The sequence below is a fragment of the Dermacentor silvarum genome, chromosome 10 (genome assembly GCF_013339745.2).
Source record: "Dermacentor silvarum isolate Dsil-2018 chromosome 10, BIME_Dsil_1.4, whole genome shotgun sequence".
NCBI lineage: Eukaryota > Metazoa > Arthropoda > Arachnida > Ixodida > Ixodidae > Dermacentor > Dermacentor silvarum.
Genome location: NC_051163.1, coordinates 98,465,486 through 98,493,089, shown reverse-complemented (window position 1 = coordinate 98,493,089; position 27,604 = coordinate 98,465,486). Strand labels below are relative to the sequence as shown.

The following is a 27,604-nucleotide window of genomic DNA, read 5'->3' as shown; positions in this document are numbered from 1 at the left end:
AGGCACACTCGGCTGCATGAGGTTTGACTGACCGTGCGCCGGGTAATGCGTCCTCTCTAGGGCGACCCGAGCCTCTCTGCTCATACAACGAGATATGCAAACACAATTACCTATCAAGAAGACTTCTGCCTCTGCCGCACTCCTCACTGTGCAGGGCCCAGGCAGTGACTCTCAGACTTCTACAAACCAGCACTTACCCAAGCCCTGCAGCACTGCACACAATGTACCCCGAACGGTTCCCAAGCCCGGACTGCCCCCTGTGTGGTGGTTATGCGGACTTCGAGCATGTCCTGTGGGGCTGCGCATTTGCCGGTCCCCCTTTCACCCAAGAGGAAATGATGATGCTTATTAAGGCCCAGGATCAGACCTCTCAAATCCTGGCAGTTCAGAGGGCCCGCGAGAGGGCCATCAGGTTTGACCTGATGGTCCCCGAGTGGGCCTAGCCAGTTGACGTCGACTTTACTCGCGTCTATTGTGGACCCAATAAAGTTCACTCACTCACTCACTCACTCACTCACTCACTCACTAAAGCAGATTTGAGCTTGTTCAGAGTTTGGTGTGAGGCTAAGAGTTATCCAGGCTGTTCAGTTGGCATGCTGAGTTACCGAATGGACACCTTATCTGGGAAAGACGTCTAAATTATTCTAGCAGATCGCACAGAGACCAGTTGGAGAAATTATAAAAAAATTCGCCACACACACTTAACACTAATTACGTGTGGTAATGCGAAAGCATCATACCATTTCTAGACCTCGGAACGTAATGAACGTGCTCATTTTATACACTCATGACGTGGCGCCACCTCCTCCCCATTGGTTGCGCCGTCACGTGCTCAATGACGCATGCACTAGGCCCACCTTTAGTTAGCCAGAACCGTGGAGTTGCCGTCGCGTCACATAAATATACATATAATGTGTCCATGGAAAAAAAAGATGCACTTTGTGTTTGCTACGGGAAAGTTCCGGCAATAAAGAACAAAAAATGTGGACAAATTGCACTAGTGGTGCAAGGCTGGAGTCAACAGCGGAGCTTGCGATCACTATAGCTTCTTCAAGGTTTTACTAGGCTTGGATAAACCCGCCGTCGTTGCTCAGTGGCTATGGTGTTGGGCTGCTGAGCACGACGTCGTGGGAGCGAATGCCGGCCACGGCGGCAGCATTTCGATGGGGGCGAAATGCGAAAACACCCGTGTACTTAGATTTAGGTGCACGCTAAAGAACCCCAGGTGGTCGAAATTTCCGGAGCCCCCCACTACGGCGTGCGTCATAATCAGATCATGGTTTTGGCACGAAAAACACCATGATTTTTTTAGGCTTGGATAAGGTTTGCTAGGAAATGCTAAGTGCTGCTATAGGCACGGTATTGCGAATCGGCTCGCCGCCGACGCGCAGATTCTCGCTTCCGCAACGCGCTTCAAGATGAGCGGCTTCTTCTTCGGGTGTCCGGATCTTCTTTGATCCTCCCATGTCAAGGCTACATATGCACGGAACAGTGTCGACGAGGGTTCTGCCGCCGTCGCGGCGGCTCTGCGCTTTATCTCCCCGGTGACGTCACGGCCAAGCTGCGCCTCCACACTTGCCGGGGCGTGGCTGGTCGAAACCTGCCGAGCCACCGCCAGAGGCGCCGGCTGCAGTCACGGACTGCAGAAAGAAATTAGAAGGAGAAATCTGTACGACAATACAAAGGGCAGTGCCTTGCTATTTGAGGCTCGAGCCGGTTGCCTAAGGACCAAAAAATACCGGAGCAAATATTCGGAACTAGATGAGGCATGTGTGTGCTGCAGCAAAGATGCGGAGACCACCCAGCACACCCTAAAGGAATGCGAAGGGATTCACCCAGTGAGAACGGTAGGTAACGTACAACTTAATTCCAGAAGCACTTGTGTTTAAAGTGGAAGGAAACATCAACTGATCAGCCGTAGAGATAAGCAAGAGGCGATTAGAGTATTGGTGAAAAAAAAGCAGGGAAGAGATTGATACGACCTGTTCTCTTAAAATTATAGGTAGCGGTACAAGGTAGATTTTGGAAAAAAAGAAAAATATTAATGAGAGGTATACAAAAATGCTAGATAAAGAACATGCTTAGTATACCTGATTAAATCAAGCAGGCTAGGTCACTATTTGTCACCGTCTCGTTTCAAAGGGGATTCTATACAATCATCATCATCATCATCATCGACACCGCGCGCGTTAGGCGCCAACGCGGGGAAACGCGGACGGTGTTTGCAGCCACTCTGCGCGTTGCCGCGTTGGTGCTGCTACAATTTCTTTCTCTCTCACTCTCGCTCTCATTTTCTCTTTCTCTGTCCCGAGCATAGCGCGCGCATGCTCTCCTTCTCTCTCCTTAACGTCCCATGTCAAGGCAACATGTGCATGTCACAGAGTCGACGAGAGCTCTGCCGCCGTCGCGGCGACTCGGACCTTTATCTTCCCGGTGACGTCACGGCCACGCTGCGCCTCCACACTTTTCAGACTCCTCCAGCTGGCCTGGCTGGAGGAAGAGGAGGCGAAGCACACGCCGCACCGCGAGGTGGTTGCGCGAGGCGGTTGGTGACGAAATCGCCAGGCGCCGTTTTTATTGTGATAGCAATTATATTGACACTCCAGGCGCATTTATGCCGTCACCGTCATCGTCGCCGTCATCACCGTCGTCGCCATGAGGTTCCGTATAAAGTCCAACGGTGATAAAACCGTCGCCGTGCGCCGTACGCTGTGTGTCCGAGTGAAAGCGTGCGAGGGTGAGCCGGCGACCGCAGCCTAAACTCGCGCACGCGAGAGAGGAAGGCGGTCGGAAGCGCGTGGACTTCGTTCGGCTGCGGGGCACGGGAAGGAGGCGATGGAGACGGCGGGGTTGGGGGGTTCGTTCTGTTCTTGCGGCTGCTGCTGACGGAGCTGCCGCGCGGGCACCGTATCTTGAAAGCGAACTGCTATGTGGCCGAAGTGTGCGACCGCGGAGGCCTCATCTTCAAAGCGATCTGCGATGGGTACAAATTGCACGCGCCGAGTGCCGGTAGCCTCGTATGCGCTGTGCTTTCGACATTTGGTTCTTATTGAAGCGAGACGAGAGACAGCGCGAAGGTCAATTTGCCCACTGCTGCTGGCGCGCTTTCTCACTCCAGCACCTCTGCACCTCTGCGCGTTGCCTCCTTGTTGTTGCTACAATTTGTTTCTCTCTCTCGCTCTCATTCTCTTTTTCTCTCCCGAGCATAGCGCGCGCCGCTCCGCGAGGTGGTTGCTAGGCAACGCAGTGGCAGGCGGCACACATTAAGGCCGGCCTAAACAGCTCCGCTGTTAAAAGAAACAATGGTGAGTTCTATAACTTGAAAGAGCACTGTGCTTTCTTGCGCCCCAGCGCAAGCTACGATAGGCCCAAATCTTTCCAGACATGTTGTTTCCGTGGGAAAGAGGATGTCAGAGAAGAGTGGCGCAAAATGCGACGGCGGAATGCCGCTGCTGGACTGTAAACAAGGTGCCTGAACAGTTCACCATACAAAATGACTACAGCAGTAATGATGCTCCGTCGTGTAAACGGATCGGAACGGGCTCGGAAAAAAATCACAGCATATCCACGGGGTGGGGCGAGTGGGGCGAAGCTCCGGAGGGAATCATCGGTAAACCGTGAAACTCTTCCGTGAAATTCGCCCAGTGCATCATATAAAGATCACGGTCGTTCTTGATTCGGGACACCGTTACGAGATTATTGGAGAACCATAATCTGTCACACGCACTGCAGCTGTGTCCGAACGTAACGTCTAGAAAGTCTCGCTTAAACCGCGCGTCGGCACCTTCGGGTTGAGCTCGCCTGATGCATTTTGCAGACACCTCACGAGCTCTCGCTGCATCGGGGTCTGCCTGCCGATACGCGCGCTTTCTCGCCGCTTCCCGTTCCCTGACGTTCTGCAGATCCTCTTCACGCCGCAGCCGTGCCGCTTCGGCCTCCCGTTCTCGCACTGCCGGATTCTGTCTGCGAGCGCGCGCTGCCGCCGCCTTGTCTTCCATCCGGCGACTCCGAGCGATAGAGAAAGCGCGCCAAGAACGAGCGCCTTTTCTTATTATTAGAGATATTATTTCCAAGGACATATACAAACAACGCCATCTATTGAGCAATTCATAAACTAGAGGTGGCTACAGACCACTACTACTACTACAGAGGAGGGAACGACCCACACCCTAAGGAGCTTCGCCCCTAAAAAGGTACGATAAAAGAGAAAAACGCAGTGGCGTCGGAAGCGACTCCAGAAAATTAGATGAATCCTTCAGACGAGAAGCTACGATAACACCGGAAAAGGACCAGCCATGAAAAGAGATTGGGCGCCTGTAGCTACAAAAGCCAAATGGCAGCCAAACATCAAGGGCGCGAAGGCACAGTATATATGAATGGGAGCCAGGACAGAGAAATAAATAAAGTTCAATGAAAACTCAAAAGGGTGGCTTTGTACAGATGTAGACCTTCACTTTTCAAGTCTAATCCAAGTAATGTGAAATGACACGTCACACATTCACGTAAGCACGAAAATAGCAAGAAATAAAATAAAACTAATTTCTGTGTTTTTACGAGCCAGAACCAAGATCTCAATATGAGACACGCTTTAGTGGAGGACTCCGGATTAATTTTGAGCACCTGGGGTGCTTTAATGTGCAGCAAAATCTACGTACACGAGCGTGTCTGCATTTTGCACCCATCGAAATGCGGCCATCGCGGCGGGGATCGAACCCACAATCTCACGCCAACAACAACAACAGCCTTTGGCGGTATAGGAAAGCACTGTATCCAGCTTCATGCAGGACCCGTCCCATTGTCTTAGTGCGGCACTAGTTGAAGCAACCCGTACTTTGTGGGTGGATGAATCGCGAACCGCTCCAGATTTGCAACTTCTGCGTCTCTGGGCGTCGCGCCGCCAAGCAGAACTTGCATCAGAACGTGTCCCTTCATCAAATTCCCTCCGGTTGGAGGCCCAACGCCTTACTGCAGTAGCTCGGCGCCATGAACACCGCTTAGAACGTGGCCGATGGATAGACTGGTGCTCTTCCCTCGGCCCTTCGTCGTCCAATGCCTCTATTTGGCGCACCTTCCGTGTAATGGAACGCGGTCGGCGGCCTCCAGAACCTGCAGCCTGCGCGCTGTTAGCATCTGGCCAGACACCAGCAGTATTCGCCGAAACGGTCGCCCACACCTTTTTAAATGCGAAGCATTTCTTGCCGGTGGCTCTGTCCATCCCTCCCTCCGCCGTGCAGCGTCCACACCCGCACTGCGCATGTGCATCCTCCTCCTCTCCTTGTCTCATCTCCTCTCCTCTCGGCATTCCTCCTCTCCTCTCCGACGCTCCTCTCCTCTCCCGATTGCGCAACGAATGGCAACACCTGCGGCTCCGCGCGCGATAATGCGAAGCAGCTTAGGTTATAGGCGCGACGGTAGGCGCTGCATACTCCGCTGGGGGGCGCCACTGAGCTCGCGGTATAATGACGCGCGCGTGCGCTCCGCTTCTCTCATTCTCCTCCCGCAACACCGCGATGAGTGCCACGGACATAGAGCACTGCACGGGCCGATTTTTGCGGCCCGGGCCCGGCCCGGGCCCGGAAATAATCTACGTTACCCGTCCGGCCCGGCCCGCCACCCCTTTACCTTAAGCCCGAGCCCGGCCCGAGCCCGGCTCCAAACCGGCCCGAACCCGGCCCGAGACCGAAAAATACACGTTTTTCAGAGTTGAGAAGCCCGAAAATAACTCGCAGAAAGCCCTAGCCCGGCCCGGGCCCGCGTCAAAAACCCCGAGCTCGGCCCGAGCCCGTGAAAAAACTGCTCTATCCGACCCGGCCCGGCCCACGGGCCGGGCCGGGCTCGGGCTTACTCTACACGGACAGCGCCAGCGTCAACGCCAGTGTCAGCGCCATGGACAGCGCCGCGGAGAAGAGGGCTCGAGACGCTGCCACGAAACGGCAGCGGCGACAGGCCGATCCCGAACTTCGGGCTCGCGAAGCCGGTAGCTACGTACCTCAACCTAACGGAAACGACGAACTGAAAACTAATGGGAACTTGAGTCGACCCCATGTCTGCTTCGCATACTACTCAGAGTTCCCCTACGGGAAGATGGATGGATGGATGGAAAAACTTTATTTTGGTCCATTGGGTCGCGCTAGATTCCTAGCCCGAAGCGGGCCGCTTCCACGTTGGGACCGAAAGGCCTAGCCTATCGGCAGCTTCGCGGGCCCGTTGGACTGCCCATAGCCATTCATCTAATGTGAGACTGCGTAGAGCTGCGTCCCACCGCTCTTCAGTGTTGTCCTTGTCGCTGCGTAATGCGGAGCAACGCCAGAGCATATGACTAAGATCTATGGTGTGGTTACATTTATCGCATGTTGTATTAGTAGAGATCTCCGGATAGATCTTGTTGATTAATAAAGGGTTCGGATAAGTTCTTGTTTGTAAGAGCCTTAGCGTAATGGCCTGAGCTCTATTTAGTTTACTGTGCGGAGGGGGGAAGACCCTGCGTTGTAGGTAGAAGTGCTTGGTTAGCTCGTTGTACGTGAGGAGGTGGTCCTTACAATCAGGAACCTGAGCATCTTCTTGCCTTGTGGCTGCATGGTTGGCAAGTCCTCGTGCAGCATTGTGGGCAGATTCGTTGAGGTTCACGGGAGCACCGTTGATTTCTCCCATATGAGCAGGAAACCGGATGATCGTGTGGGGTTTGACGACCTACGGTACGGGAAGATGGTGTAATTTTTTTCCTGCTTTGGACACAGCACCGCCTCCTTTCGTTGTTCAAAACAGCCTTCCCACGGACGCAGGCACGCCGCCTACGCTCGCCAATATCAAGGGTATACAAGCTGCCTTCACTATGGCGGAATTTTTAGCGGCAATAGACCTGTCGAAGCCAGGCAAGGCACCAGGACCGGATGGCATACCGTATGAACTGTATAAGAACACGGAAGGCAGGGTTCTCGATGTGCTGTTAGGTGCCATAAACGAAGCTTGGGCTACAGGAGCCATTCCTGATTCTTGGCGTTATGCAGAAATGGTCCCTATTCCCAAACCCGGAAAGTCCCCGGACAATATCGCTTATATGCGCCCAATAGCGCTAACCTCAACGTTAGGCAAACTGATGGAGCGTATGCTCGCGACACGTATTACATGATGGCTCGAGCGATACTCTTGGTATCATCATGGTCAAATTGGGTTCCGTCCTCATCTGGGCACCGAGGATGGCCTTGAGTACCTTTCTTCTATGGTTCTCATCGGAGGCCGCTCCCGAAGAATTCGCACTATTCTGGCAATGGACATCCGCAAAGCGTATGGCCATGTGAGTCGATCACGAAGCAATTGTTGGAATTCTCCATTGGCTTCATTTCCCTACCCGTGTCTGCTCATTCGTCCAAGACTTCCTGCACGCTCGCACCTTCTCCATTCGCCTGGCTGGCCACGCAGCAGGTCAGTTTGTCGCACTTGCCCGGTACATGAGACATGAAATAGACAACCCAGCTTCTGCGACATCCTATATGTAGCTCCCTGAAACAGGGTACAATTAAGTGACAATAAGCCTCTTGGTTGTCTGCATAGCCCGGTTCCTCGCCAGGCGAACCCTCAAGTTTACCGACTTCGTAGCACCGATGATAATCAAGACGATTCGACTGTCGTAACACACACTGACGCCAGTGTTAATGGTACCACGATTCACACAGCTCTCGTGTGCCCACTGATACCAAAGGCAGGCCAGACGTGCTTGTATGTTGCCGATCCTGCACCGCCGGCTTATCTTGCCGAGCTTGCCGCCATATGGGACGGCTTGGCCGCGTTGCTCCCTTTTGTTCAAGCTGCTCAATATTCTCAGCTCATCATTCGCACGGACTCGACTCAAGCCATACGACATACGTAGGGTATCTCTGTCCTCTCTTCTCTCGGATAGCATTCACCGTATTGCTGCCACTACGAATTTAGCGATACGCGTTCAGTGGGTGCCTCGAGCAGCCCTGCCGGGTCTTTTTGAAGCAGATTTGGCAACCCACCCTGAGAACATAACGTACCCACTTCCGCATTTTCCTGAAGACGCCTGTGTACAACTGCTCCGGGAGAAAGAAAACCTCCGACGTATCACACCAGCTCTTATACCTCCGTGTGGGTCAGACCTCCTTGGTGGGTTAACCCGCCGAGAGGAGGTTACGTTACGGAGGCTTGCAGGTCGGTGTCGCAAATACCCCGTCTGTGACCGCTCTCTGGGCACAACAGTACCACGGACAATATGATACATCGTGCCCATTTTGTGACACTACGATTCGAAATGTTACAGTGACACACCTATTATGGACGTGCCCAGGACTTCACCTAAGCCGTCTCCGCCACGTACGGGCAACAGGCCTTCAGCCTGGTCGCCCACCCGACCTTGAACGTTGGATTCATGGACCGTATCATCGTTCACTTCTAGATTTTTTGCATGAGTCAAGTCTGTTCGTGTATTTTTGATATACTTTGTATTATGCGTAAAGCCAAGCTTTCGAAATAAAAAAAAAACAGCCTTAGCAACAACAACAGAAACAACAACACCAACGAGGTGAATTATGTTCACCTATTCGAATGTCACAGTCTTTGTGCGCTTGTATTTGTGTGTTTTTATAACTTATTCTTTATTGTTTATTTTTGTATTTTAGCTTGAGTAATGAAATTGAGATTTCGGGATAGCCCGCTCTGACGTAGCGCACCTTCCCATGCTTCTACGTTTTATGAAAAAGTGTTGCAGTTTCGCCCGAAAGGCGAAGCATCAATTTCGATATCAAATTAGTAGAGAGCTATTCGGAGTAGGGATAGTAGTTTTATCAGCCGTATAAACTTGGACATGCAGCAGCACCAGTAACGCGCAGAAGTGTTGTCGACGCCGTCGCCATTTTGCCCGCGTTCGCATCGAACGCGCGCGGCGTTGGTGACTGTTGCCGGGGCCTCTGGGGGCGGCTCGGAGGTTTTCGACGAGATCAGAATGGGAAACTCGTCGACCAGGGTCGCAAGTCTTTACCACATTCTCGCGTCGCACCGTTTTTACATAAATACGCATTTGGTGCCGCAGCTAAACGTCGCCTCCCCTTCCTCCCTCCCTCCTTTCCATCCCCCCACGGCCTTTCTTCTTCCGCGACTTCTTCCCCCACGGAAAAAGTCGCGTTTGCTCTCTATATATATGGTGATTGTAAAAGAGGAAAAAGACGCTTAATTCTGCAGCCCTTCAGGGAGCACGGCGCAGAACGCGCGTTTGTTCTCCGCCGTGCGTTCGCTCCCCGTGAAAGCGTGCGTCCCTTGCGCCCTTTCACTCGCACACACAGCGTCCGGCGCGCGGCGACGATTTCATCACCGTTGACGTCATACGGAACCTCACGGCGACGGCAACGACGACGCCGACGGCAGAAATCCTCCTTGAGTGTCCATATAATTGCTAGCTCAATAAAAGTAGAAGCACGAAATTTGCAATTTCATAGCTCCGCACCTAGAACAGATATCGCAGTTCTGTAAACTGCGTCCATTAGAGCATCTAAAGCGGACAAATTTGATATGTCAATTTATATCTTATCTGAATTTGTTACATTGTTTCCAAGGGTATTGCAAAAGTTTAACTCACAAATTAATGGTCTATATGAGAGCCATGCATAATATGTCAATTTTGTCCACTGTAGATGTACTATTAGGTGCGATTTACAAAATTGTTTATTGCTGAATTAGAGAGATGTAAACATGCTAGTCTCGTTTCATGAAAATTTGCAATTTTTGTCAATTTTTAATAAAAAATGTACGACCTAAATAAAAAATTCGCAACCAACAGTCACTAGGCTTTAACCTTTTTCTTTTAAATGCAACCTACCTCATCAAATTTGGCGCAGTGGTTGCTGAGAAAAATGATTTATCCTTTCCCATGCAGGAGATAGTGTAAGCACATTCACGGCCGCTGGATAAAAAAAAAGTTGTCGCAGTTTCACCCGAAAGGCGAAGCATCAATTGCGATAGCAACTTAGTAGAGAGCTATACGGAGTAAGGATAGTAGTTTTATCCGCTGTACAATCTTGGACATGCAGCAGCACCGGCAACACACAGCACTGTTGTCGACGCTGTCGGCGTTTTGCCCGCGTTCGCACAAAATGCGTGCGGCGTTGGTGACTGTTGCCGGAGCCTCTGATATAAATAGGCAATTGGTGCCGCAAGCTAAACGTCGCCTCCCTTCCCTGCCCCCCCCCCCCCCCACGGCCTTTCGTGCGTCAGAAGAAGGCGCGTTTGCTCTACATATATGGTGATTGTAAAGGAGGAAAGAGACGCCTACTTCTGCAGCCCTTAAGGGAGCACGGCACAGAACGCGCGTTTGTTTTCCGCCGTGCGTTCACTCCCCGTGAAAGCGCGCGTCCCTCGCGCCCTTTCACTCGCACATACAGCGTTCGGCGGCGCGCGGCGACGATTTCATCTCCATTGACGTCATACGGAACCTCACGGCGACGGCGACGCCGACGGCAGAAATCTGCTTTGGAGTGTCCATATAATTGCTATCGCAATAAAAAAGTTGTCGCAGTTTCACCTTAAAGGCGAAGCATCAATTGCGATAGCAAATTTGTAGAGAGCTATACGTAGTAATGATAGTAGCTTTATCAGCTGTATAAACTTGGACATGCAGCAGCACCGGCAACACACAGAACTGTTGTCGACGCCGTCGGCGTTTTGCCCGCGTTCGCACAAAATGCGTGCGGCGTTGGTGACTGTTGCCGGAGCCTCTGATATAAATAGGCACTTGGTGCCGCAGCTAAACGTCGCCTCCCCCCCCCCCCTCCCCCCCTCGGCCTTTCGCGCGTCCGAAGAAGACGCGTTAGCTCTACATATATGGTGATTGTAAAGGAGGAAAGAGACAGAGACGCCTACTTCTGCAGCCCTTAAGGGAGCACCGCGCAGAACGCGCGTTTGTTCTCCGCCGTGCGTTCACTCCCCTGTGAAAGCGCGCGTCCCTCGCGCCCTTTCACTCGCACATGCAGCGTTCGGCGGCGCGCGGCAACGATTTCATCTCCATTGACGTCATACGGAACCTCACGGCGACGGCGACGGCGACGGCAACGGCGACGCCGACGGCAGAAATCTGCTTTGGAGTGTCCATATAATTGCTATCGCAATAAAAGGTGCAGCCTTCTGCGTCGCGTCGCCGTCAATGGGCGAGCGCGTCTCGGCAAAGTTGACACTTGCGGCCGCTGTTTTTGGTGAGGACGCCACTGCTACGGTACGCAAGGCAGACGCCGCTTCGCGCTACAATGTGGTTGCCTCGGGATTTATGCGTGTTGATGTGCTTTTTCGTGCGCATTCTCGTGTGTTTTTTTTGTGTGTGTGATCGTGTGTGTGAGCAGCTTGCGTCATGTCTATTGCGCTTGAGTACGGTTCTTTGGTGTGCGCGTATGTGGCAGACGGTTTTTTTCTAGCGGTGTGATGCCGCGAAGCTGTTGTGGGCCGCTGTGCAACTGGAACGTGAGAAGAGACGCTACTGTGAAGTACCACAAATTCCCCATGCGATATACAGCGTCGGGAAGCGTGGCTGAAGAATATTTCTCGCCAAGGGCCGTCAGGGAAAGGAAGCAAGTGGGAGTCAAGTGACAGGTCGCTGGTATATTCATTACATTTTACTGAGAATTACTATAAAAAGAACACGAAGATTAGGCTCTTGCTTCCGACTGTGGTCCCGACTGTGTTTCCTTGTTATCTACCGTACATGTAAAAAAAGAACGCGCAGCCCAGGAAACCTTTTTTTTCGAGCCCAGGAAGAACAGCGGCCGCAACTGTCAACTCAGCCGAGACGCGACGCAGCAGGCCGCACCTTTTTTTATGCAACAAGAGCCACGAATGGGTTGATCAATTCCGGGCTGTCCAGAAGGCCAACGATGCGGCGGCGAGGCTTGGCCTTCCCGTCCCAACGCGGGAGCGGCCCGCAGTCTTGCCCCTATAAAAACGGGTTGAAGATTCTTCCGGACCTCAATAAATTTTACTACCTACCTACCTAGCGGCCGTGCCACTGCCAGCGCAGAGAGCATATTGAAAAGTGCGAGGGGAGTTCGGTTGAAGAGAAGAACGAAGCTGGGCTGGATCGGATGTGGCACCGTGGACTGTTTTCGCTGAGCGATACCTTCGCATTCATCATCTTGTAAATAAACGCGATCCATCGTTTTGAAGTCGTCTTGAAGAAACACGTAAATCCACTCCCGATTATTCGTAATAGAGCACTTCTTTTTATTTGAGGTGAGTCGAGCGGGCAGCCTTCACGGAGAGCATTGAGCCTCACTCGACAAAAGATTGGCACTCCTAGGGCAGACTTTTCACATATGTGGGGTAATCGGCACGTCTAATAACGACTTCAGTATTGAACCTGTAATGTGCAACTATAAAACGCGTTATTTATGACCTGATTAGAGTCACTGTCGCGCGTACAAACGCGGCTGTGGGAATTCTTCTCCGTGAACGGCTGTACCCGAGCAGTGGCGCCAGAGCGGGCGCGAGGAGTAGGCCCGAGACGCCGTTTCGGCGCCACGCAACGGGCCGCACCTTTTTTTTTTTTTTTTTTTTATCCAGCGGCCGTGCCTCTATTGAGAGACAGTTATCGCGCTGCACGTTAACCCATTCTTTCACCCTTTCCAACTATAATCTCTCTCCATTTGGTGCCGCAGCTAGACGTTCTCTCCCCTATCTCCCTCCGGTCCCCCCACGGCCATTTCGCGCGACGGAAGAAGTTGCGTTTGCTCTCCGCCATGCGTGGTGGTGGTGGAAAACTCTTATTGAGCAGGCCCGAAGTAAAGAAAATTAAAAAGTAGCGTTGTGGGCGGCCTTCAAGCCGCCGGTTGTGGCGTCCAGGCCGTGCCTAGTCGCGACGTCCTCTGCCCAGGTCACCAGCCGGAGTTGGAGACCTGGCTCAGTGCTGGACAAAGCAGCCTCCCACTGCTGCGGACTGGTTAGGTGGCAAGAGGCACGGGGCAAGTGCGCCGGGCAGGAGAATAAGATGTGATCGTAATCGGCGCGGGAGCTGTCACATAAGCGGCAGAGAGAGAGATTGTGGTTGTGAAGAGGAAGAGACGCTATTTTCTGTAGCCCTTTAGGGAGCACGACTCAGCGCCTTGGGGAAGGGGTGGGGGATGTAAAGAAGAAAGAGAAAGAAAAAAGGGTGAAGCTCTATCGATTACACAGCCCTAGGCCGGCGAATCCGTCCCGGGGTGGAAGAGGGCAAGACGTGCGGGAGTAAGAAAGGTGTGGGCCTGAAGGTGACGCCACAAGTGGTTGTGCTGGGAAAGGGACTTGTGCGTTGGGGGGAAGGTGAGACGAGAGAGGCGGTAGTGCAAGGTGATATCGTGGTACCTAGCGCGTCGCGCGTATCCATTCCCGGCGGGGGCGGGCTTGCTCGGTTAGTCGAATCGCGAGCGATGGAATTGGCCGCCTTGTTGCCAGGTTGGGCCGCGTGAGCGGGCACCTAGATGATTTGGATTGGTCGAGAGGGCACAGTGTCGGAAGGCAAGATACCGGCGGCTGGGGGTGCCACCCGTCCAACCGCGTAGTTGTAGACTGCAGGATATGGAGTTACTGAAAATGTATTCCGCGGAGGTTTGCGTGATGGCAAGAGCAATATTTGAAAACAAATAAATAAATAAATAGCTGCGTCTTCGGCCTCGACAGAGGTCGAAGACGCAACTCTTTCCGAGTGTATACTCGGAAAGAGTTGTCAGTGACTGCAAGGGCATGGGCTGGGTAGTGGCGGTACGGGGCGGCATCCACATAAGCCACGGCGGGTTGCCGTTCGTACTGACGCCAGAGTGCGGAGGCTCGCGCTGCTCTACGGGAGGGGATTAACGGTTAGCCAGGAGTAGACGTGGGAAGGGATAGGCAGTGAGGTGGGAAGAGGGATAAGAAGGAGAGTTTAAGGGTAGAGAGAAGTGCGCGACCAGGCCGAGTGCGGGAGAGACGGAGGAGCTGGGCCGTGCGATGGGCCTCCGTCAGCTCCGCAAGGGAGTTGTGGACGCCCATCGACAGTAACCGAGCCGTCGAAGTAGATGTGGGAAGAGACAGGGCCGACTTATACGCCTGGCGATTGAGGCTGTTGACTTTGTCTTCCTCGGTGCGTGAAAGGAAAATATACGGAACAGAATAGATGAAGCGGCCGAGAACAAAGGCCTGGACTAAGCAGCGGAGGTCGTGTTCGCGCGTGCCGCGTGACGTTTGGCAATGCGGCGTATTAGGCAGATGGTCTGGTGTACAGTGTTTGTGAGCCGACTGATTAGGGTGGCGTGCTTGCCATTGGGCTGAAGAAGGAGTCCGAGGATGCGGAGGGTAGAGACGAGGGGAAGGGGTGCGCCGTCAAGGGAGGCGGTGAGGGGAGAAGGCGACAGGGGGGCCATCCCCCGAGGCAGAAAGAGCAAAAGCTCCGATTTGGACGGGGAGCAGCTCAACCCGACAGACCGGGCGTGAGTCGCCACCGCGTCCACGCCCGCCTGGAGAGTGTTCTCCATGTCGCCAAGATTGCCGGTGGTCACCCATAGGGTGATGTGATCGGCGTAGAAAGCATGAGACAGAGCTGAGATAGTGCGTAGAGCACGTTCTAGCGGGAAGAGGGTGACGTTAAATAGAAGAGGGGACAAGACAGAGCCTTGGGGAGTACTCTTGTTGCCATGGGAGAAGAGAGAAGAAAGTGGGCCATACGAGATTTCTGCTGTGCGGTGGGCGAGGAAAGCGCCGCGGTGACGAGGAAAACATGGACACGGGGTCCGACATGAAGGTAGGAGAGCGTCCAGAATGGCGGTGTGGTGTACATTGTCGAATGCTTTGATAAGGTCCACCGCCAGGATAGCTCGAGCGCGTTTGTGGTGGGAGGGGTGTAGGACATCCTCGGAGAGTTAGAGCATGACATCCTGGGTGGACAACTAGGGACGAAAGCCGAACATCCGGATATAGTCATGAGTCCGAATATAGGTCATGATGATCCAGATAGGTCTGGAGGCGCGCCAGGATGACGTGCTCGAACAGCTTGCCGAGACAGGAGGTGAGAGAGATGGGGTGGAGGTGCTCGAGGGCAATAGGTTTACCGGGTTTGGGGATGAAACAGACGTGCATGGGTCCAGGAGGAAGGAAGAGTACCAGCTTGCCAATGCGTATTGAGAAGGTCAGTAAGGGCTTCGAGGGAGGGGGTATCTAGGTTTCGGAGTTAGGTAGGATCGAAGGACTAAAGACGAGCGTCTACGCAGACGATGTCAACGTTTGGCTCAATGAGGGCAGCGATGCGTCTATCGAAGAAAGGCTCCAGCGGGCAGCCGGCATCATAGACTTCCATGCCAAAAGTAAAGGACTGAGCTGTTCGCCGACGAAGTCGGAACTACTAATCATGAGGCCCAAGACCAGGACAGACAACGCATCTCCTCCCAGAATCTCGATAGACTTAGACGGTAAAGAAATTCCGCAAGTAGATGAGATCCGAATTCTGGGCATTCTCATAAGCAAAACAGGAAACAACCACACGACTATAGGTAAACTAGACGCGCATGCAAACCAAGTGGTAAGCATCGTTAGAAGAATCTCGGCCAGAGGCAGAGGGCTAAAGGAGAAGAACAAGTTAAGGCTGGTCCAGACCTTCATATTGAGCTGGATCTGCTACTCAACCCCATTTCTTAACATCAAAAAAGCAGAAAGAAACAAGTTGGACGTAATAATAAGGAAATGCACGAAACGTGCACTGGGGCTACCAATCTCGACCTCAACTGAGGCACTAGAGGGAATGGGGGTTCATAACACATGGCAGGAGTTAGCGGAAGCGACGAGAACGGCACAACTCGAACGCCTGAGTCTAACCGAGACAGGACAGCAGATTCTAAACTGGGTAGGACTAGAAGCGAACAGAGGAACTAAATACCAGACGTTCCAGATTGAGTCCAAAATTAGGAAAGCTCTCACGGTCGCACAGATACCTAAGAACATGCACCTACAACACGATCAGGAAAGACGCCAGCGCAGAGCCAAACACTTGACAACAAAGCTAAGCAGAATGCCACCCGAGACGGTTGCCTTCACAGACGCCGCCCTTGGCGGAGACGGAAGCTCCGTCTCGGTGGTATCGACGGGTCCGGAGTAGAACAGGGCGCGATATCGTTAGCGACAGTAAATCGGCAGTAAGAAATTTCTGCAGAGGCAAAATATCAGACTATGCGTACAGCGTAATATCGAAAGGTAACATAGGGGCCCCGCTCACTCCAACATAACAGGAAACGAAGCCGCCAACGCCCTCGCCCGAGCGCTCATTATCCGGGGGGGACGTCGGCCTCAACCCAACTTTAAGGTCGAGACGCTCGTGACCTACCACGAGATCACAGAGCACTACAGATTAGGACGCCGGAAATATCTACTCCCGGATAGGTCCCTCACGTCCGCAGAGGCGGTCACCTGGCGCCGCCTGCAAGCCACGAACCACACGTCTCCCAGATGGAGATACCTCACACAAACGGGAAATCCGGAGGACCAATTCTGCAGATTCTGCGATAAAATGGGAACTTTAAGGCATATCCTATGGGAGTGCAGCTACTCCCCGGGATATAATTTATTCACGGACGAAGAAGCATGGCAGACCGCGCTTCATAGCGAAGACCCGGCGGCACAGGCCAACATTGTCCGTCTGGCAGCTGAAGCGGCAAACCGCTTCGTCTACTAACCCCTGCCCCTTGGGGTGACATCGGGCTCCCTGGATTCCTACGAGCGGTACCGGAGCTCCGGTGTCACCCCTTACGAACAAAAGTTTTCTCATCATCTCATCATAGGTTTCGGAGTGCCTTGTTAGTGATGCGGTCCGCCCCCGGGGCCGAGGTGGTGCGGAGTGCGAGTAGCGCCACACGAACCTCTCCCAGGGAGATGTCCGCTTCAAGGTCGGGGTTGAGGCAACTAGTGTAGGCGGGAAGAGTTGTTGGGGGGGTCGGTGCAGAGGTAGCGGTCCCGGAGGGCCGCCAGGAAGTCAGTATCGGTGAGTGAGGAGGAGTGAAGGGGATGGGAGATATCCTTGCGTTGGGAAGCTTTGGTGTGTAGGGTCTAGCAGCACCCTGAGAAGTGACCACGTGTCGCGGAGACCCAGGTTGCCGGCCATGCGGTCGCATGTCTGGCCCCACTGTTGTCGAAGAAGAGAGGAGCAGTGCTCCTCTATGTCCGACGCGAGCCGGGCCAAACGGAGGCGCAGGCGGCGATTGTGTTTCTGAGCCTGCCACCGGCGGTGGACAGCGTGATAGGCCTCCCAAAGGTGCAGTAGACGGCTGTCTGCCGTGGTGGAGTGTGGTGCTGCAGGAAGTGTTGATGTGGCAGCATGGACGTCTGCCAAAAGGGTCTCAGTCCAGGCAGAGAGATCGGTGATAGGAGCAGAGGAGGAAGTAGACAGACAAGTGGAACGGAAGCGGTCCCAGTCAACTATCTGGGTCGGACGGGTAGAGGGGCGAGCAAGGTAGGGGAGAGGGAAAGTGGTGCAGAGGATGTAGTGATCGCTACCGAGGGAGACTCCCGTATTAGACCAGGTCGGATCGGCTACATTTTTGGCGACGGTAAGGTCCGGATTGGTGTCTGGTTGGACACTGAATTCGATCCTGGTGGGGCGAGCGAAGTCAATAAGGACGGAAAGACATTCGTTGTGGATGAAAGTCCAGAGTGAGTCACCCTTGCATGTGTTCTGGGGGTAGCCCCTGCTAGTATGGGGTGTGTTGAAATCGCACAGAACGACCAGGGCGTTGCGGCCAGCGCAGGAGAGCGCTTTGCGGAGGACGAGGAGTAGAGGGGCTGAAGGGGCTTTGGGAGGGCTGTACACATCGAGAACGAAGAGGCTTGCCTCAGTGCGACGGCGGGGAAGGATTTCGAGGAGGAGATGGGCACAGTCTGAAACGTCCAGCTGGCGCAGCACGGCAACAAGGTTACGGTGCACCAGCGTGGCAACGTTTGGGTAGGCCTCAGAAGGATGAAAGGAGCTGTAGTCGCGCAGCTTCACGGGAGCTAGGGGTTCCTGGAGTGCTAGGACAGAGGGGACAGTGTCGGGAGGGATGTTCTGGAGGTGGAGCTGCAGGGTGCTCCGCTTGCCGTGGAACTCCTGTCAGTTACACTGCCAGAGATTAAGTTGCGGGGGGTGTCTGGCCATGATGGATGGCGGGGTCACCGGACGGAGTTGGGGTAGGTGCCGGGGTGAGGGGGGCGGGGAGCGAGAGGTGTGCGAGGGTGGCCTCAGTCGCGCTCTGGCGGGCATCTAGGACTGCGACCCTGGTGTCTAGGGTAGTAAGGTGTGATTCGATGGTGGCCACGCGGTTGTCGACACTGGCGACGCGCTGCTCAAACGCCTCCAAGAAGCAGGCTGTTTTGTGAACGATGCCACGCTCGGGCGTGACGTCGTCGGAGGAGGGTGATCGGCGTTCGTGCGGGGGGCGGCGGGTGGGAGAGGAGGCGCGCAATGACGCAGCCGAGGGTGCCATGTTCATTGGCTCCTCAGTTGGCGCCACCTGAGGCGGCGTTTGTGAAGGTGCGGGAGCTGGGCAAGGAGGAGGAGAAGGAGCGGGGGAGGATAGACGCGCTAGCACGGCCTGAAATTGGCGCGCGGAGGAAGAGCTGGTAGGGAGACTGCTCGTCTTCACGGACGGCTCCGTCCTCCCCGACACCGGCTCAGACACTGCAGCCTGTGTGGCCCCCGCGCTCGGCAGGGCATCCATCGACTTGCCGACTCTCCTTATCGACCAGCTCCACCGCTGCTGAGATGGCGGGCCTTCACCTGGCCGCAGACCTCCTGGCAGCAGACCCTCCTGGAGTACCTGTGGCAGTGGCCAGCAACTCAAGAGCAGCTCTCCAGGCCGTGTGTCTCCCGGAGAGGGCTGGCCTTAGTGCAGCCCTCTTGGTAATCAAGCTTCACGCCCTCCGCGCCATTGGCACCGATGTCTCGTTGCAATAAATCCCTGCACACGTGGGAATCCCGGGCAATGAAGAGCCAGATGCCTTGGCAAAGGAGGCACACGGCATGGACACGGCATGGACACGGCAATCAGCGCGGCAGTCATTGCCTCAGACTACTCCAGGAGCACCTTGCAGCGACTGCTGCTGAGCTGTCACCCCAACGCACGCGTGGCGAGGCGGAGTCCCCCGACAAGGCTGCCGGACCGGGGACTGACTACCTCCTGCTACGCCTACAGATTGGCCGCTGCTGGACAACCTCCTGGAGCTTCCGCCTGGGTAGAACTGACTCACCAGCCTGCACACAGTGCGGTGCAGGCGAAACACTGGAGCACCTCCTATGTTTCTGCCCCGCACTCAACCAACACCGAGCCGCCATGGTGGCTCAACTACGCCGCATGGGCCTGCCTTCAGCCTCCAGCACGGACGTGCTGTTCCCAGCCCGCAGCCCCAGCAGGTTATTCAGGTCGTACTCTGCTACTTTGCCGATTCGATGCTGGCCTGACCGACTGTAAATGCACCCTGCCCGAGACGATGACGACTACACTCTAGCTCCCCTTCTTCCACTTTTCCTACTTTCTATCCCCATTCCCCGCCCCTCAGATGCTGAGCCGTGCTCTCTATAAGGGCGGCAGAAACATGCATCTTTTCTCTTTTCCACAACCTCTACTACTACTACTACTACTACTACTACTACTACTACTACTACTACTACTACTACACTACTACTACTACTACTACTACTACTACTACTACTACTATTACAGCTCCTGAGTTTGTAGCTACTGGGCAGCGATAGTGTCCTTGAAGGTCGGGGGTCCGACGTGTGAGGCTGCGATTTCCAGCTTGCCGGTGATGTGGTGGTGGGGGCGGTGGACGTCTCGGACCTGGGCAGAGGCGGGAAGGAGACGCAGCGGTGACGGCAGGCAGACCAGGCACTACGGGAGGCAGAGCGGCGGCGGGAAGGCCGAAAGGTCTTGTGGATGGGCCCAGTGGGTGGCGCTAGTGGGGGAGGCTGGGGCTTAGAGGTGGCCGGAGGTAACGACGGGCCGTTCCGGTCGCGAGCCCGTGACGTGGGCGCCCTTGCAAAGGATGCAGCAGGGGACGCAGGTCGAGGGCTCGACTGCCTTGTGAGCCTGGCTGCAGCGGTGAGACTTGGGCTTGGAGCAGACGTCCGCGCGGTGGCCGGGAGCCCAGCAGTTAGCGCAGGCCTCGGCTTTCGGGCGGAACTGGTGGCAGCAGTAGATCCCGCAGTTGAAGACGATGGCACTGGGGAGGGTTGTCGTGCCGACGTAGGTGATGACGATGGATCTGGAGCGCCCCGTCTAGCGTGCGGCAGCGATGGCGTAGGGGGTGTTGACATTCTTGAATTGTAGATCTTGGACGATCTCGTCCTGGGTTTGGGAGTCCATGGCGTTGCATATGATGCCGCGGAGGACGTCGTCGGGTGTTGCCGTGTAGGCACGCAGGGGGTAAGAGGTGGGACCCAGGCAGAGTTCCGATACCCGAAGGTATAGACGAGCGCGTGGCTCAGATGGGGTGCTGACAGTAAGGGAGTTGTACGGATTGATCCGTACACGGTCGGCCGTGCGGGCGGTGGCTCGATGGTGGCAAGAAAGCAGAGGATTTGTAGCAGGGCTTCGTTAGTGGTAGTGCGGAGGTCAAGCCCCCTTCCCGGCCGGTCTGAAAACGATTTTGAAGTCCTCTGCTGGGAGGCGAGGGAGGGGAGCGTGACGACGGAGAGTGGTAGTGCTGGGGGTGGCGGCTGGCGGTGGAGTGGGGCGAGGCAGGCGTCGTCGAGGGGATGGCCTGGTAGGCCGCGGCTGCACGGTGTGCTGAATTCACGCCACGGATCCATCGTGAGTCGGCTTCTAGCTCAGCAGGTGTGATGGAGACGCCTTTGACTTGGTATGTCGGCGGCTTGGAGGGCTGTGAACGGTCTCGGCGGAGGCGGCGAAACCGGGTGGCGTCGGCCGCAGGTGAGGTGTGGAACGCAGCTGCGCGTTGCGCAGGGGCTCGGAGTCGAGCGTTGCGCGCTAGGCTTAGCGCGTCGGTGGCGTGGCAGATTACAAAAAAAAAGGTTCGAAATGGTCGAAAATGGACGGAATCGGGCTCCGAAGGTGTCAAACGGATCCGCTCACCTTCACGGATGCGTTGGTGAAGTTTCGTGAAGAAAAAGTACAGAGCTGCGTTGAAACAGGCCAATAAGTACGTTTCTTTATATTTTTTTTGTCCTACGCACTGTCCGTTGCTGTCATTCTAAGGGGGCTGTCACCCCGTCAAGCTACTCATTGCAGTAGCTTTTTGTGACTGCTCATTTCTTTCTTGAAAAGACAAATAAATCAAATCAAATCAAATCAAAATCAAATCAGATCCCATGCGAGGCACGTCCGTTCAGCGTTCCGCTCTACGCGCCGCGCGTTCGCTCCCTAGTGAAAGCGCGCGTCCCTCGCGCGCTTTCACTGTACTGTCTTTCACTTTGACTGTCTAGGCACTGTACACATACAGCATACGGCACCACGCGGCGACGATTTCATAGCCGTTTGACGTCATACGGAACCTCTCGGTGACGGCGACGACGACGCCGATGGCAGAAATCCGCTTTGCTATTGCTATCGCAATAAAAAAAGACAACAAATTGGGCAGAACTCTTTTGTGATGAGTCGCCAAGTATTCGAATAGCCGAAACACGTGATGTACAGCCGGGCTCCTCTTTCGCGCTTCTTTATTAAAGCCCCTATATATAAAAAGTAGCGCCATCCACTTCCCTCCTCCTCCGTTCCACTATCGCGCTCGGCACGACCAGCGCGATCGAGGCGCGATATCGACAGTGGCGCCGCCTGCGTCGGGCCCGCCGTGGCAGACGACAGCTAACGCGCTACCAGAGAAAATCCGAGGAAAACTTCGATAGCGCCCTGCGGAGAATTTTTTGAGGCGCGATTTTGCTTCGTCATTCAGTAACTGGTCTTAATAATGCCGTTTTGGAAGCAGAAATGCGACGATGCGACACGGCGCAAATATCAAGTGTGCAGCAAGCGTTTGCGCACGCCGGATGGTAAACAAAAAAAGCCTTTTGCCCTCGCCTTGTCGGTTGCGGCAACTTAAGGCGCAGCAGCATGCTATCACAACGAAGTTCTTGTCCTTAACCCGTTTGATCGGTTTGTGCGTACAGCACTTTCGTCGCACAGGCCCGAGAATGACAGTCGGAGCGCGCTGGAAAGAAAATAATATACAAAAGCGCAACGCGTGCTTCCACGTGACATGGATTGGCCAATGGGGGATGATAAGTGGTTCTTGAGGGAAAGGGAAAGGTTAGCGCTATCTTCTGCAGCCCTTGAGGGAGCACGGCTCAGCGCCAGTAGTAAGTGGTTCATGTGGAAAGGGGAAATGTTGACGCTATCTTCTGCAGCCCTTGAGGGAGCACGGCTCAGCGCCAGGCCAATGGGGGAGCGGAGGAGGCTGCGGCGACAGGAGGCGGCGAGGAGGAAACGCCGGGGTGAGCGCGGTGGCGGCAAGATCTAAGAATGGCGCTACTTTTTATATATAGGGGCTTTACTTCTTTATGGATACGCTGCGCCATCTAGGCGGGCTCGCAGTGTCCATACGTGGCCTCCGAGATGCATAGTGCGACAGATTGGGATATGCATGACCGTTGCTTTGCCCGGTGGTTCTTCTTCTTCCTCTTCTTCTTCTTAGTGCGACATTCAGGGACCTTGAAGAAGAACCGCTGGCACGGCACGCGAAGCGAAGGCTGTTGTCTGAATCGTTTTAGAGCGCAGCTCTTAGGCCAACATTCCTACGGCGAGCATCGGGGTCGTACCTCGGCGTCCCTCGTAACCGAGTGAACGAGCACAGTGTATGATGAAAGAGCGGTTGCGGTGCGCTCATGAAAGACGGCGATAGCGAATAGAGTGCCGCGCAAGACGGGCTTTGTGGCGACGATGGCTACGAGATGGCGCCACAGTAGCACGCGTCGTCTGTTCACCGATGACGCCACTGATGCCATATATGGAAACAAAGCGCTGCATGAGCGGAGGTCTGTCTACGGCGGCTGCCGTTAATAGCGCCCACGCGTCACCAACGCGCTAACCTCTCACGATCTCCCGATTAGCGAGGCAGTCGCGCCACTCCGTGTGCAACGTGCCGCACGAGACAGATTGTCTGCGCCAGCCATTATATCGCGAAATGAAAACACTGCACCCTCCTCTCCCGCTTTCCTCTTCGCGCTCTCTTCGCTTTCGCCGTCTGTCTTCCCCCGCTGCGCTCCGCGTTCGCTATTTCATCCTTCGCTGTGCTCGTTCGCTCGGTTACGCCGAGGGACGCCGACGCTCAACGCTGGACCGGGCGCCTAAGTGCTGCCCTTTAAAAACGCCTTTGAATAAATGTTCCGTGCTGCGTTTGCCTCGGGCGATGTATAGAGAAACATAATTTGGCTAGCCGTTACCATTTATAATCAGCATATGGTGTCCCTCGTGCGGTGCATTGGTCTTTCATGGGTAGCAATTTTCGGCGAATACCCCAGCAATTTTGGTAGCAGAATCGTGCAAAATCGTGTATGGCGTGACATCTTTCCCATAGGAATACATAGGGCTCCATGAAAAAACTAACCAACCCTTCCCCTACCGGAAAATGGGGCTAAGGGAAGCTTATTGTGGGTGCACCTAAACTAACCATGATGCGACGGCTGCGAGGGGGAGAACGACGTCATTGACAATATGCCCGCAGTCCGCCGTTGTCGCTTGCGTTTGATGTCTCTAGTTTGCCCGGCGTCGTGGTTAGCAGCATTCGCCCGCCATTGCCGCCCCGCTTGCGATTCTTCAAAATTCAATTGCTTCAAAATTAAATCTGTCCGTTACGCAAGATAATGAATGGCTCATACCCCCTTAATTAAGCAATGGCTCATACCCCCGTAAACGCGGCCTCCCCATCACGACCACAGGAGAGAAGTGAAATTCTACGGTGGAATGATTAGCGGCAACGCAGCCAGCTGTGGAAGCAGACGACGACGACGAACGCCGGAGCAGTGGGACGAACGCGTGCCGAGCACGAGCACGAGCGCAACCCGATGGGCTCCAACGAGCCAGCTGCGGAAGAAGACGACGACACTCGAGCCAATCACACAGTCACAGCGCAAGCTGGAGGAGCGGATCCATAGGAGCTCTATTTTCGGCACCATGCACTACAGGGTCTTTGCGGCGAAGTCTCTTAGCGTCGTTTTCACGAGACCGATCTGAACTGTCCGCCCGGCGTCGACGGCAAGCTGCGGCTAATTAAGATAGAGTTAAGACACTAGTTAGATAGACACCAGCTTTGCTGGTAATTAAGGCGAAGTGGATTCAGGCACACTTAATTAAGATAGAGCTAGTTAAGGCACTCGAACCCACGACCTTTGGTTGGAGTCGAACCCTCGGCCTTTGGTGGTAATGAACCTTAAGTTAATTAAGTCACAGGTAATTAAGATAGAGTTAATTAAAGCACTCGAACCCAGACCTTTGGTTGGAGTCGAACACACGACCATAGGTGGGAGTCGAACCCATGACCTTTGGTGTTAATGAAGTCGAAACTAATTAAGGGACATTTAATTAAGATAAAGGTAATTAAGGCCCTCGAACCCACGACCTTGAGTGGTAGTCGAACCCTCGACCTTTAGAATTAAGCGGGATAACTAAGCGAAGCGCGCATAGCGAATTAAGGGCAATGACTAAGCGAGTTAAGAGGACGAGTGAGTGAATTACGATGGATGACTAAGCGAAGTATACTAAGCGAATTAAGGGGATGTGTACGTCATGTGTCCGTCTTTGATGCTTCGGCACTTGGGCTTTCGCCTTCAAGTCGTCTTAGGGATAACGTATGAGACCCTGTGAGTATTAGTTTTTTTTTTAGTACGAAACAAAAGAAGGAACAGTAATCGGTATCCGTGCGGCCGCTGTCGCATAGAGACGTCTGTAAATCAAAAATGTCGCTCCTTTTAGTTGTTCATATGAGCGCCATTATTGAATAACGCTACACAATTATAAGAATTGTATGACCTCTCCAAGTTATTCACTCTTCGCTTCCAACCAGTCATCATGGTATTGTGTATGTATAATGACATATACTGTGATAAGAAAAAGAAACGCATTCGGTATTAGTGAATCCCATGATTTTGTATTTTATCGCCGATGACATTCATAGGAGGGAACACAAAGGAATGTGGTGCAGAGGGCGTAATTGTGCCAGCGCTCTGTCTTCGCAGCTGACGTTTTGAAATGTACGTGACAAATTCGTACGTACTGCTGGAAAATAATCTTATTCAAGTGTTTTAACTGGCCTGTGGAACAGCATATATATATATATAGTCATAAAACATGCATTCGTAAATCATGCTCCTGAGCAGATTTTCACCACCATTCATATGAACGGAAAACAAGTTAAAGTTAATTATATTAAAATATCTGAAGTAACACTTGCCCCCAAACAAAGCCACCATTCCAAATATTTGTTGTTGCGCTTACGTGCCCGGCCGATTTTCCCAGCCATCATCCTGGCCATACTGCACCGCTTGATCCGAGGTGCAGCAGACAGCAATGAGCTGTCGCAGTATGGGTGGTGTCTCCCCACGCTTAGCTAGCAGTGCCTTATCAGCAGGCGACTGATAGGAGATAAGATAACATAGCTCCTCTCTCAAGCTTCCTGTAAATCAATGACTGTCACTTGAAGTTGTTGCTTTGCCATTTAAAGAACGCAACTATGTGTTCCGAAAGTATGTTCTGACTACAAATATTTCAAAGTATTCGCAGGGAATTCGCAAAACGATAGCTCCTCGAGGAAGATCATCCCGAACTCGTTACATCGTTTTCTTGCACGTACTTGAATTTGAATTTATTTGCCAAAAAGATACAAAAATGATGAAAATACATGAGAAGCATCTGGATCCTTAGCATCAAGCTAGTCTGGATTCATACATAAATAATAACAGAGATATATATTTACACAATAGCAATTTCGAGAGTTCTTTTTCAAGAGTTTAGTAATTTAGTTACATCCTTGGTTATGCTTGCTTTTATTCACAAAATTTTCGCTGCCTGATTTTGACAACTTCCTTTTCAATGTTAACAAAATTAGCGCCGTTACCCCGCAATTTCTTCTGGAAACGCAGTTAACGCTGCTACAACTAGCATGGCTTCCGTAATATTACAGTCCTTCTCGGGAATGACCAGCTAAAAATCCTTGACGTTGTCGTTGGTATATCGAAAACATCACACTACAGTGACTTCTTCTGCTCTCAATTAATTTACCTAATGAGTAAGCAGCATTCTCTTCTAGTGAAGACCACCTTCTTGTTTTTACTTGCTTGCTTTTACAGCGAATGCTGTATATGGCTATAGACGAAACGAAAAAACCGTTCGTCCCATGTTTCGATAAACGTCTTAATTGGCTGCGCCGTCAGTTACGTCGTTCTCTACGTCGCACCAAAGCGCGCACGCCATTGGCGGCGCCGTTAGTGACGTCGTCTCTGCGTCGTACCTGCTCTGCCCGCAACGCCGCCTCCTCGGCTCGCCGTTGTCGCATACGTTCTTAATCTCGAGTTAGCTCGGTGTCGTGGTTAGCAGCATCTGCCCGCCATTGGCGCTTGCATTCCACTAGAAACACAAACATGTAACCAATAATTCAGACACGCTTCAATACAGCGTCGGGATTAACCCACTGCTAAACACCGGGGCCGCACGTTTCAGCTTCGCTGGTTAGCCATCTGTGCGGAGTACTTGGGCGGTGTTTTTTAATTGAATAATTGGGTTTACCCGCTACGGAGGAAAATCCGATAAGCCAGAGGTCTTGCGTACAGCTAGGGTTCTATGTTTTCAGTTTTCATTTGCCATAAATTCGACCTACCATTTTTTTTTTTGTTTCCACTTCCACCCTAATACTCGGTGACCTTCAGTGAATAGATTATTCCTGATGAATTTTCACTGGCTTTTTTCAGTGGATAATTTTTCGCGTCGATTTTACCGTATTTTTTTTTTCAATGAGATGTTTTGTTGTCACGGAAACCTCCGGTATACCTGCAAATCTTGGTCTTCAATGCTTGACCTGTATCCGATACACGGAATAGCAAAGATTTTGAGAAGCAGTCTAGCAGGGGCACAATGCCATAAGGCGACGTTACTAGGCAGGAATTATGTGTGAGGGAAAATGACATTCAAATGCAAACAGAATCAAATTTTATTCATGATAGTGTACGGCTACAGAGGTCCAACGAATAATGCCCGAGAAGATGTCTAGGTAGCTTAAAGTTTGCTGCTAGGCTAGTTTGTACAAGGTATTTAGTAAAATAAAAGAGCGCAAAAAAGTACAGAGACAATACTGAACAACACAAGCGCTCAATGAGCGCTTGTGTTGTTCAGCGTTGTCTCTGTACTTTGTTGCGCTCTTTTATTTTGCTAAATGTCTAAATAGGTACGACCACGCATTACTGCCAGTTAAATTGTCCATCTCATTTATCCCCCTACTCATTCCTCCCGTGCGGGGTAGCCAACCAGAACTACCTCTGCTTAACCTCCCTCTCTTTCTATGCATCCTTTCTCTCTCTCTCTCTCCACGGCATTAGCTGTGGCAAGTAACCTGCAAAGAACCGTGCCAGGACTCCTCTGATCCACACTGCGCATCCGTTTGCTCTCATTTTTGTTGAAGAGGCAGGTAGGTAAAACAA

General features: G+C 53.1%; 1 protein-coding gene across 1 annotated transcript; it reads right to left on the bottom strand.

The window, feature by feature from the left end:
* Positions 1–18,092: 18,092 nt before the first annotated feature.
* Positions 18,093–20,773, bottom strand: LOC119431708 (uncharacterized). The gene is made up of 2 exons (XM_037699185.1): positions 19,766–20,773; positions 18,093–18,779 (listed from the first exon to the last, which is right to left on the bottom strand). Exons 1-2 carry the CDS (start codon positions 20,771–20,773, stop codon positions 18,093–18,095), a joined length of 1,695 nt encoding a protein of 564 aa, XP_037555113.1.
* Positions 20,774–27,604: the final 6,831 nt, after the last annotated feature.

Coding starts and splice junctions, on each gene's coding strand:
- LOC119431708 (XM_037699185.1), bottom strand. CDS start 20,773: ATGGATCCGTGGCGTGAATTCAGCACACCGTGCAGCCGCGGCCTACCA. Junction 18,780..19,765: donor CCCCCACCACCACATCACCG/GCAAGCTGGAAA, acceptor CCACTGCCACAG/GTACTCCAGGAGGGTCTGCT.